Below are 12,509 nucleotides of genomic sequence, written 5' to 3'. Positions count from 1 at the left end.
ATTCCTTGTTTATCATCCTGGTCTTTTTCCCCTCGAGACGCACCATGGCTACTGTCACATCAACGTATGTTTACAGGCTTTCCTCAATAGAAGTTGGCATGATGCGATTATGTTTGGGCAAGAGTGCGTCTTTAAAGCCCCCGTCCAGAACCCTGCTAGTAAAGCGTAGCTGCTCCTGTCTGCTAGAAAGTCCAGTAGTTTGTTGGTTACGATTAAAGTCAGATAAAGCACATTTACACCACGGATCAAACTTTGCTGATTTAGAGAGCACAAGTGAGAACTGTCTGAGCTGTGAGGCTAAAGTTCTCACAAAGCTGATGAAGGTTTCAAGGCCAAGCTTTCCACTTCAAGTGCTTTCTTCCTCTTCTTACACAGAGGAAGGTCGTCGGACGGAGTGCACAAGGTGGCAAATCTCTGTTGAGAGGGAAAGTTTTAATGAATATCTCAGACAGTTCTACTGGGGAACTTGTATGTCTTTACTTGTCGTAATGTTCCCGGTGTTCTCCACAGATTATAGAGCATCCACAGGGGAACATTGAGTGTTGAGGAGAGTGTGAACCACCAGCCCAGCGTGGTGCCCCACCAGGGATACTCCATGGTGTTGTTAAATTTCAGTGGGGTGAACTGAACTAAAGAGGAAACAAGGGTTCCCTGCACAAGAGAGAATGAGGTCATGATTCTTTTCGGGAACAAAACATACAACACCAAAGAAAAAAAGGATTCTAAGGATTTTCCAGTGGGTCTACTGAACTTAAAGAAGCCAGTGTGAGCAACATGTCTGAGATCAGACTGAAGGTCTCCTCACCATGCAGATGACTGGGGTGATAAACTTTAAGCAGTACTTGATGAGCGGCGCTGGTCTGTATCCTATCATGTCCTCAATGTTGTCATAGAAACGATCCGCTCCTAAGTGAGACGAAGACACACAGCGTTGATGGACCACAATGATTTGAAGATCAGACGTGACGGAGTTTACCAACCATAGACCCAAGCGACTGACACACACTGCAGGATGGCGAAGAGGAGGAGCGTCATTCCACTGCAGCAGTAGTAGTCGAACAGCTGGAAGATGTAGAGGCCGCCCTGTCGAGGAGACCAGCACCTGAGTGAGTCAAGTCATCGCTGAATGGTCTGGTTACTGGGAGACATGAAGGAAATCCTACTTCTGTCACCATGGTGAGGCCAATGAGGAAACAGAAAACACTGATGAACAGCAGCAGAAGTTTACGGCGATGGCCCACGTGGAAGAAGGACGGTTTCATGTCAGAGATGGCCGTCACCAGAGATTCAAGTTGTACAAACTGAAGCAGAGACACATCAGTCCTGAAGACATGGACTTGTTGACAAGTTTGTCAGAGAGCATCCAACCTGACTGTCGAGACCCAGCAGGATGATCATGACGAAGAAGAACACCGCCCACAGCTGAGGGAGCGGCATCATGGCCACCGCACGAGGGTAGGCAATGAAGGCCAAACCAGGACCTGGGATGAAAAATATTATGGGTCGAGAAATACGAGAAATGATTCTTTCATCAGCTTCTTCTTGTTACCTGATTCTGCTACTGTGGCTATGTCCGTTTGCTGCTCGAAGGCCATGAAACCCAGGGCGGAGAAAATGGCAAAACCTGCCACAAAACTGGTGCCACTGTTTAGAAGGCACAAGCACACACAGTCCCTGAAGGAGGAAAAAGTGCCCACTGTATATCATTCTGTATGTCAACTTTACACGACTCATGCAAAAGAGGCTCATGCAAAAAAAAGGTGAAACGTTTTAAGTGATGCAGCGGACTGATATATCAGTGCATATACAGACTCTGTCATCAGGTACATAGGGAAGTTTGAGGACGTTGAGAACACGGTGCCCCAAACCAGCATCCGCACCTACCCCAGAGTTGCGTGCCAAACTTAAGGCCCACACAGCTGCCTTCAACTCAGGAGACCCAGATGCCTACAAAGCAGCCAAGTACATGGAAAGTGGATTCAAACCGGCAGAGCCATGACTCCATACATGTGTGGCATGGACTGCGTTGCATCATGGACAGCAGGGCGAGGAGCAGGCCAGTGGAACTGTCGAGTGCAACACTTATGGATGAGCTAAACACCATCTACGCCCTCTTTGATGCTGACCACACTGCCACGTCTGCTATAAGAGCACACATGGACAACGAGGACACTGTGCCATGTTTAGACACAGCCACTGTATAACAGGCGCTCAAGATGGTGAACCCCCAAAGCTCCAGGGCCCGACAGCATCCCCGACCAGGTCCCGAGAGCCTGTGCAACTCACCGGGGTGTTCACAGACATCTTCAATCTGTCCCTGAGTCAGTCTATCGTGCCCGCCATCTTCAAGACCTCCACCATTGTTCCCATCCCCAAGATGCCCACAGCATCCTGTCCTAATGACTATAGGCCCATAGCACTCATATCCATCTCCATGAAGTGCCTTGAGCAGATCATTGAGAAACACATCTCTGGCTCCCTTCCCAACACCCTGGATCCCCTGCAGTTCACGTACAATCGCGTAGAATCCCCTCCAAACTGGTGTCGGCCTGGAGGAGTCCATCTGCTGCTGGATATGGGACTTGCTTTCCAACAGACCACAGGCGGTGAGGATCGCTCATCACCTTTCCTCCTCACTGGCACTCCCCAGGGCTGTGTCCTCAACCCACTCCTCTACTCCCTATTCACACACGACTGCACTGCAAAGCACAGCTTCAACACCATCACCATCATCGGCCTCATCACCAACAATGACGAGAGTGCCTAATTTCCCGGCGTGCACATCACTAACCACTTGTCCTGGACACTGCACACTGACAACGTGGTGAAGAAAACCCGACAGAAAGTCTACATCCTGGCATGAACACCAACTGCTGCAGGTGCACCATCGAGAGCCTGAACACCTTAAAGCTTTTTTTTAGCTTCAAGGTGTTTCCATTATTTTGTCCAACCCCTGCATATCACAGTCTGCGCAGGGCACACAGCATCACCAAGGACAGTACACACCCGGCCAACTACTTTTCTGTCTGCTACCCTCTGGCACATGATACAGGAGCTTCCCTGCACGGACTAAAAGACTGAAAAACAGCTCCTACCTCCAAGCTGTCAGACTCCTGAACTCTCAATCTGCAATAAACCACTCTCGATGATGCATGATATATTATATTGTATCTGTAATCTATCTCATCATTGTGCAATACCTCACTTAGTGTTCAGTACTTACGGTACCTCTCTACCGTGCAATATCTACCCCACCATACCTGTGCAATACTATCACACTTACTGTGCAAGAAGGATTCTTTTGTTTTGTAACACTTACTAACTTTTGTAGCACTTTGATCTCTTTAGCACCTTTATCTATCCGACACCAGCATTGCATGTTACTAGTACTTTGTGTTCTCTGCAAGTCTACGGTTTCTCTCATCCCAAGCTTTTCATTGCATCACAGACCCTGTGTTTTAAATGCATATGACAAATCATGAATCTTGACCCTTTTATTTTAAAGTATTCTGCACCTTTGACGACTTTTGTCATGACATGGTTGAGGGAGTAGTTTTGCTATTCCTCTCTGTGCACCAGATCAGCCGAGATTTGCTTCATACATACCTGTAACAGTTATTATTGTAGTTGTTGTAACTGCTGAGAGCAGTCAGACAGCCGACACAAAGGACGTAGGAATAGAATATTTGAGTTCCAGCATCCATCCACACCTGAAAACAAGGAAAACTGTTGTGTTGATTCATAACTGTTTGACATGAAGGCTGAGTCTGGTGTGACGTCATACATACAATGTTTGAGTTGTAGTCCAAATAATTCGGTCTTTTCACAAACAAATAAATCAACATACACACGACATACAGAGTTGAAACTCACACCAATATGAATCATTTTAATTTAGGTGCAGCAGGTGTGTGATCCAGGGCATGAGGCAAAGTGGACCAGAAAATAACTTTCACCACCCTGTAGACTTCTATTCATTTTGTCCAATCTCAGGTCCCATGGACCGACCAGAAGGGGCGGAGACTTAGGCTCCCTGTACAAGTGTATGTCACATGGAAAATCATGTCCAAACAGCAGAGTTGTGCGCACCTGCGGGTCCAAGAGGCGGGTTGGATCTGGATACAGGTAGAACTTGATGCCGTCCAAGGCTCCAGGAAGCGTGAGACCACGGACAAGCAACACCAGCAACATGAGGTACGGAAACGTGGCTGTGAAGTACACCACCTGCCACAAAACAATGGAATGTCAAAGTGAACGCAAGGACAAAGACGACTGCTCTGCTGCTGACTTGTGTTACAATACTAGCGACATGTTTACATGAAAGAATACAGAAGCATTGACAGGAACACGTGATGCTAAAAATGTTAAGGTTAGTACCTTTCCAGTCGACTTGACTCCTTTCCAGACGCAGAAGTAACATATGACCCAGGAGAGGAGGAGGCACAGCGCCAACTCCCATCGCATCCCCCCCAATTCATCAATTCCGGTGATATTTAAAACTCGTCTCCTTCAGTAGAAAAAACAAGTTATGTGTTTCATGTTCAGGATAATATGTATCTGAGTGACTTACTCCCAGAACTCTCTCACTGGTGATGTGGCATTGGCCGGCACGGTTACGTTTAACAGAACATCATTCCGATCAAACTCCACACACCTCTCTGATCAGAAAGAAAAATCAAGATTGTTTTTGATAGAAACTCTGCATATACTCACAGTTATTCATTTTGCTGCCATGTTTCATGTCACGATTGACAAAAATTCTTTATAACCTGTGTTCCAGGTGTTGTTGCAACTGGACCAGGGGAGTTCCGCGTTGAAGGATGAGAAGAGGTAGAGAAAAGCCCAGGCCAGGATGACAGTGTAATAGATGTTGAAGTACAGGACCACCACCTGAGACCCGTATCCCAGACCTATTCATTGGAACAATAATACGCAAGCAACATTTGCATTTTATTTCGACTGACACATTTAGTTATTTGAAAAAAAAGGGGTCCATGCTCACTCAGTAGTAAAACAATCTGTGCCCTTTTTAAACAGAGCTCAGATCCAAAACAACCTTTGAATCACCATCAAAATGCTGCCATAAAATAGTCACTAGTTTAACAAAGGTCTGCGCACAGCAAAACAAGTCCAAACATTTTGGCTCAGACTTAAAAAGTTGAAATTCATATACCAAGACTGCATACAATCCTTTGCATTCACCTCCTGAAATGCCATTTTCTCCAATCCGCCACATTGATCTCAAATCAATATAAACAATTGTTTCGATCAGCCTGATATGACGCATATGTCTCTCATCTCATGAGTAAATGAGGTTTTTGAGACACTCCAAAATGTTTTTTGTCTCTCAGTCCTAAATCGTACCTTCAAAAAGTGGACAAATCTTCCTCCAACATGTAATACTTCCTTGTTTGGTGTATTGTCCCAGGGATGTCTCCAGCATGAAGATGGGAATACCACCAGTGAAGAGGAAGATGACATATGGAATGAGGAACGCTCCTGGGAAACACAAATGACTGTTTTTAAACACAAGCCGTTGAAGTGGGGGGTCTCAAACTCGCCACTAGGTGTCCAACTGCGTGGCCCCAACAGGGCAGTCTGTGTCCGCTGTGAGGCTGAATGATTTGGGCAATATGACAATACAGAAAACTTTGCACCCTCATGACTCACGATTGTTGTGCGAAGGACAACACAAACCACAGCATCAAGTACGTGGATAACGCGACTTTCCATGTAGGGTTCCAGCCGGGTGGCGGGGACGCGATGGGCATTGCGTGCAGCGAGTGAAAAAAAGTCCCTATGGATTCCAGGCGACGTACAGAAGCTCTCTTCACTACATCATTGAATCACTGAATTTATAGCCCCTTCTGTGACTCTCCTCCACCATTACTAACCTCGGCCTTTTAAGGGGCTTTGAATAGCAGCCCTTGTTATACCTACCAACTTCTGCCTCTTGCAAACTATTTATTATTTATATTATATTATATATTTATATTATTTATTTATACTGCCTTCTCTGATCTGTTTTTTCTTACATTTTTTTATTGTTAACACAACTGTTTTTATTGTTGCTACAAATGTGATGTTGCGTCATTTATTTTTTGCAGTGCATCACCAATTTTTAATGCTGAATGACAATAAAGAAATCTGAGTTTGAATGTCACAAGATGAAAACACATCCACATCCTGAGTTTTGCAATTTGTCTGTGAAGCTCACCGCCTCCGTTTTTGTAGCACAGGTAAGGAAAACGCCACACATTTCCCAACCCGATGATCTCTCCTGCAACGGCCAGGAGAAACTCAGTCTTGCTGGACCACTGTCCGCGGTTGACAGGAGCAGGATGTGAAGTGTCCTTTTCCAACCTTAGCTTGCAGTCCAGGTCAGAGTGCTGAGCCATTGTGCTGCAACCAGAGAAGATGAAGCTGCGTGAATCTCAACAGAAAGTCTCCATTCTTCTTCAGAACCCACTTTGAAGACACCTTTAGATTTGAGTGGGACTCTACCTCAGCCCCTCCTTTGTTTTACGGCATTACGAATTTCCTTTTTCTCAGACCCTTCCCCCTCTTCTTCTGTCCTTGGACTTGTGTGGTGGTGGTAATAGTAACAGTATGGCTTGAGTAACTTTTACCACGGGCACCAATGTCTCAATTAGAAACACCATCACTCACAGTTGGTGTTTGATACCAGATAGAAAACACCGGATAAAAAAAAAACAAACCAAAAAAAATGTTATGTCCATCTTATTGTGCGGTTAAATGTGGGTCAGTTCTACATGACAACAGGTGATGAGCGATTAGAATTCAAAACTATTGAATGATACTGAATGAATTACTTCGGAGATTGTCTTCAAGATATGATAAATGAAAAACTGGATTTCTGTTAATTTTTTAATAGCATCAAAACTTGGTGATAAAACAAAACATCTAACTCCACATGGCAGGCCATAAAGTGACTGTCACCAATGAGTTTGTCCAAAGCTCATTGTTGAGAGGCGGTGTAGTGCATTTATTAAAAGCAAAGTCTGAAGAGAAAAACAATGCCTATAGGTTACACCCATTGAAATGTAAATCACCTCCCTGCATCACCCTCTTTCCACTGTAGAGGGCCTTGAGTCTATGTTGCTGTTTGTCTCCCAAAGACGTCCTCGCTGAGGGACCACACAAGAGAAATTCAAAACCATCGATAGGGGCCATAATTCTTGGCACAGAAAAATGATGGGTTGAGTTGGATGGTCAGTTTAGAGCTGACCATCCAACTCAAACAAATATACACCCATCCATCGTCAGGTAACCAGTGCTTAGTCCTGTTCAGTGTTGTGCGGAGTGCTGATGCCTAACAAAATATGTGTAGTAAGTGTAATGGGAATATTTACATAGAGCAGGATTGTGTGGTGAATGAATGAAATGAAGATGGCTATGAGGATGAAACTGTTGTGGCAGGGTGTTCTGGTGCGGATGGACCGTAGCCTCCTGCCTCAGGGTAGAGACACAAACTGTACGTGTTCTGGGAGAGAAGAGTCATCTCAGATCCCACAAGTGCCTGGCACTGGTGTGCCACAAGGAGATTCAGGAGGTGAGGATGGACTCGATGATGGCTGTGTAGAACTGTACCAGCATCTCACTTGGTAGTTTCCTCAGCTGTTTCAGGAAGAACATCTTCTTGTGCCTTCTTTATGAGGGCACTAATGGTCGGCTCGGATTTGGCTCCAGATTGTTACAGCTGCACAGGACGCCAGCAGATAACTTATAGCCTTTTTAGCTTTATGGTGTTTCCATTATTTTGTCCAACCCCTGTATGTACTGCAGTTGAAATTGCGTTAATAGTCGCCAGTTGTGTCGTAAAGCAGGTGTCCGGTCCCGCCCACGTTTGTTTATAAGGGAAGACCGTGGCAACATACACAACACTGTCCAGCTTGTACTTGCAAAGGCAACTCCACAGCAGAAGCATCTATCATTCAACATCAGAGATGGAGCTCCATCATGCAGCCAGTGAGGAGAGGCAGGATCCAGCAAGAGGCGGAAGCAGCCGCAAGACAGACGGACCCAGATAATAAAACTTTATTTCTACAGCACGTTTCTGAACGAAGCAAAGGAGGAAGTTTGAACATTAACACATTAGGTGACAACAAGTAAGTAATGACAAATAAATCTGTAAGATGCAGTCGTCCTCAGGGAACGGACATCAGTCACAGTGATGTTTCTAACTGGATTCTTCTGTGAGAAACACGCTGAAAACCATCATGTTTATCTCATGGGATCTCATCCAAGCCGTGGCGGTGCACCACTGTCGTTCACAGCGCTGTAGAATAATAAATACGAAGGAGCAGCGTTTTTCCTCTGGTTTATTACATTATGACTGTCTTGTGTTTCAATAAGCAGCAGACAAACAGCGATCAGAGCGAGAACATCAAAACGTCCATTCACACGTTTATTTCGAGTTGACTGTGGACACAGACGTCAGAGTTATAACGGTACGTACAGACAAAACGCGACTTCCGCGAGCGACACGACTGATTTGCATAGAAAGTCAATGGGGTTGGGCGACTGACGGCGACCAGCGGCGACCATGGCAGCGACACGACTGGGGTGTGCAACGCTACAAGATTTGAGCTACATACGGCGACTCCGGCTACTCAAGACGACACAACTGGGGTACAGCGACAGTCGCAGAAATTCACCACCTGCGGAGCGTTGACCAATCAGAGACCAGATCCGCGAGTGACGTGTCACGGCGGAGGAGAAGCAAATCGCTGCGGTTGTTTACAAGCAGACTTTCCGCCGTCCTGAGAGTGGCTCAAATCGTGCATTTTTTAATTTCCACCGGAACATAAATAGGAAGAATCTTGTCCGGAGGGAAAGTTCGCCACAACGGTGGCGTTCCTGGTGAGTTGAGACCTTTATTTACGTAAGTTTACTAAAGTTATGTTCGCCTAAACGCAATGTCCACCGAGTTTACGAGGCGAATGCACCGCTGCGACGGTAGAAACTACGTATGTATGGTGACGAGATAAATAAGTACTGTTTCTGATTTAATTAAATTCAGATGAGACGTCCTGAAGGGTCTGTTTATACGAGGGGAGGACGGTGACCGAGGAGCGGAGTGGTCAGCGGCATCTACTGTAGTGCCGTGAAGTGAGCGTTCTTCACCGTCCTCTCTCTTCTGGAGCCCCTCATCTCCAAGAGAGACCTCGGCCAACATGAGTGGAGAGGCAGCAGCTGCTGCAGCAAGGTAGCAGGTAGGTTTGCACGTTCATTTAGTGGGGACATTCTGAATACTAGATTAATATATAAATATGAAAATGTATGTAGCTTTCTGTATAGCTTTTTTCTGTATAGCTTGTACAATAATGTAATCACGTTATGCTGTCATTAAGGAGAGGAGGAGGATTGCTTTAGGTTAACTATTGCTGTCCTATACAGATTTTATTTATTCGTACTCATCACTATGGCATGTAATTGAACTCAACTTTCATTATGTGCAGGACACCGATGGAAGAGACCAACAGAGGAAGGGGTCCCCCGATGCTGAAGCTGAGCTCAAACATCTACTAATGTACTCCCTCCACACACCCAGCTCAGAAGAAGGGACGGTTTTCAAGGTCCTCGTTCCTTCCAGGTTCCACATAAATTTAAAATGTACATGTTACTTTACCAAGCAAAACAACAGCTGACTGAAATCATTTGGACCCTTCATTTATTTTCTTTGTAGCCACAGTTTCATTAAAGAACCGGATGCCGCCCCACTTCCTCCGCCTCTCTTGACCCTCGTCCCTCTGAGGAAGATCCTTCAAAACACACCTACGTAGTTCACTTCAAGTTTGACTGAGATTCTGTGTGTATTGAATGAGTATAAATGAATGGGGTTACTTTATTTTTGCAAATAAAGTGTTTGACAATGAACATTTATTTTTGTGAAAAAATGGATTCACAGAAAAAAAATCAAAAGCACTTTGCAAAATATCAACAAATTGAGTTGAACACAGCTTTGTTTTATTGCAGAGATGAAATATATATGCAAGAACCTATGCTTTGTTAAAATAGGTGGCTGACTCTTGAATGAGCAATTGTGTTGCACTGATAACTGTTTTTTTTCCAAAGAGGAGAAGCCTCATCTTCAACAAAAACATATGTGGTCGGTGGCCGTGGTCCTCTGGTCAGCTCCTGGAAGTGGACGGTCACCAACACAGAAGCAGTTGGTGATGAGTCTCCTGTTACCGAAGATCTGCAAAATATAAACCATACATGGATATGTAAACATATATATGTTGGTGATAATTTAACAAAGTATATATCAACCATACAACAGTGCATCTAGGATAAATTGTTTCATCACAATGCATTTAACTGTTGCATTCATTGATTACCACAAAGTGGCGCTCACTGAAAAGACTTTAGTGTACAAATTATTGACGATGACAGATTATATATCTCCGAAAATTACTTCAAGCATACAGCAGATACGACCGCGGAGTTCATGAACTGATGACAGTTCAGAAAGACTTGGACACAAGTCGCCGTACATAACTACACATCGAGTTGCTTACCGAAGACAGACGTTCGCCAGAGGACAGACCGCGGTACTTGGTGTCCTGTATTCGGCCACTGATCCGGACCAACAGGTCGTCCAACTCGCGGCGGTTCCGCCTGAAGTACCGCACGAAGCGGCCGTATCCCGGTGACGCTGCTGGAGCAGGAAGTTAAATTCACCAGTGTGAGCGGCTCTGGCGAATGCTACGAAACGAGAGACGTCTCTTTTTCCATGTTTTCAATTAATAAGTAGCGATAGTTTGAGCACCGGCTCCGCCATCTTCAATCCACCGTCCACAACAACTTGAGACCACGCCCTCCGGCGACTGACCTACTTTCGATCCGGACAGGTGGCGACTAATGACGACTTGAGCAAGCTACCTCCTGCTGACGACTGGCGCTACAGCGACAGAAATGTCGCCTTCGGTGTGTACGTACCTTTAGAAACTATTCTTCTTCAATCAGTTCCAGAACAATCGCCAGGGATGATGAAATGTGGCGCTAGTCGCGTCTCTCGGCAGCTCCGAGCAGGTCTGCAGATCAGAGGACTCAACGGCAGCAGCTACAGATGAGATAACATGAGATACAACATGCAAACACTTGTCCGTACCAGATGGAACATGAACACTGCAAACGACGGTGAATCAACTTTTTTTCTGTCTGATAAATGCTAGTGGACGTTAGCCAATAAAGGGAAATAATTAATTAAGCTAAAGCTCCAAAGTGATATTGCTGTGCTTTGCAAGTTGAATAAATTGCTTGGGGAATGCACGGGTGGATTGGGTAACTTGCTGTGGGAAAGTGTTGTTTATCTCCAGGGAACTGGACGGGGCAAGATGACCGCGCCACACAAGACAGATGAAAACTGTCTGGGTGCGTCAACACCCAGGGAGGAAACAGGTAGCTGAGGAGGAGAGCCGCGCTTAATACGAATATCAAAGACTGACTGTTGATGTGGGAAAATACCAGAGGAAGCTGCCCAGAAGAAACACCGCCTCAACAAGAAGTATAAAGAAGATATGTAGTCATCTCGATGTGTGCTTCTGCCAGTGTCTGGCCTGTAAGTCACAACTCTTGTTGTGCAGCAGACTCTACCTGGAGAAGAGCCCGGATCGATCTGTATAGGCCTGGAGAGATTGTCTTATGTCCTGGCGAGGACATTTGGTGATTGTGAATAAACGCAGTTTGTGGAAACGTGGACTCCTGATCATTGACAACTACCTGGAACAACGAACACGATTGGTAGGATTAGATATTCTCGGTTAATGTTAGGATCAATTGAAGGATGACAATATTTTCCTACACCACGGATGTTAGCCACTGTGATAAACACAATAAAATGAGTAACGGACACTTCCACGTTTGTTATAATCACAAAAATAAGTCCCCCGTTTGATAGCACATCCAAGACTCGCTGTAAGCACCAAGAATGCCTTCGAAGTCTGGTACAAACACTGTTCACCACAATATATTGACTCACATGGCTAGTGCGGTTATTAGCATGGTGGCTAATGGTTTGGCCAGCTGTATGTTCACTGCGTGCTTCAACAGTACAATATGACAAACAGCAGACATCCATAACTGCGTTAGAACATGAGCAAGTCATTTTCAATTACTTGAAAAACTATTTTCACCATACACGAAGTATATCTATCCCGTTTTATCACGGCAAGTTCATCTGTTTTGCTGCAAACACATATACATTTGTGTAATGATTTGGCAACACAACGGGGACAAAATTTACTTACTAGTCAAGTAGAAACGTCGCCACTTCCGGATCAGATGAAAAGCCTTTTGTAGCTCTCAGTTATTGCCAGGCTGTAAATGCATCTCCTATATTGACACTTGGGGGATCTGGGATCTTGCTCTGTCATTCAATTCTTCTGCCATGATGCGAACAAAGGAACTCAGCTCGCTGCCGAGGTGCTCTGCCCTTATGTGATAAAGTCTTGTGGTGGGGGTGGAGTTGGGGCGGTGATGCC

General features: G+C 45.2%; 1 protein-coding gene and 1 long non-coding RNA gene across 2 annotated transcripts; one reads left to right on the top strand and one right to left on the bottom strand.

Annotated features, from left to right (window-relative positions):
- Positions 1-6,531, bottom strand: LOC128760428 (sodium- and chloride-dependent GABA transporter 2-like). Its single transcript, XM_053867841.1, has 15 exons — positions 6,527-6,531; positions 6,218-6,402; positions 5,365-5,499; positions 4,770-4,910; positions 4,571-4,658; positions 4,378-4,507; positions 4,090-4,224; positions 3,607-3,710; positions 1,550-1,674; positions 1,369-1,481; positions 1,164-1,301; positions 981-1,083; positions 806-906; positions 481-651; positions 1-414 (listed from the first exon to the last, which is right to left on the bottom strand). Exons 1-15 carry the CDS (start codon positions 6,529-6,531, stop codon positions 307-309), a joined length of 1,782 nt encoding a protein of 593 aa, XP_053723816.1. The 3' UTR covers positions 1-306.
- Positions 6,532-8,724: 2,193 nt separating this feature from the next.
- On the top strand, positions 8,725-9,889 carry LOC128760434 (uncharacterized). The gene is made up of 3 exons (XR_008414833.1): positions 8,725-8,883; positions 9,044-9,236; positions 9,483-9,889. It is a non-coding gene; the product is annotated as an uncharacterized LOC128760434 (long non-coding RNA).
- Positions 9,890-12,509: the final 2,620 nt, after the last annotated feature.

This window comes from Synchiropus splendidus, chromosome 6 (assembly GCF_027744825.2).
Source record: "Synchiropus splendidus isolate RoL2022-P1 chromosome 6, RoL_Sspl_1.0, whole genome shotgun sequence".
Classification (NCBI taxonomy): Eukaryota; Metazoa; Chordata; class Actinopteri; order Syngnathiformes; family Callionymidae; genus Synchiropus; species Synchiropus splendidus.
The sequence above is the reverse complement of the archived record's forward strand: the minus strand, read 5'-3'. Positions and strand labels throughout refer to the sequence as shown.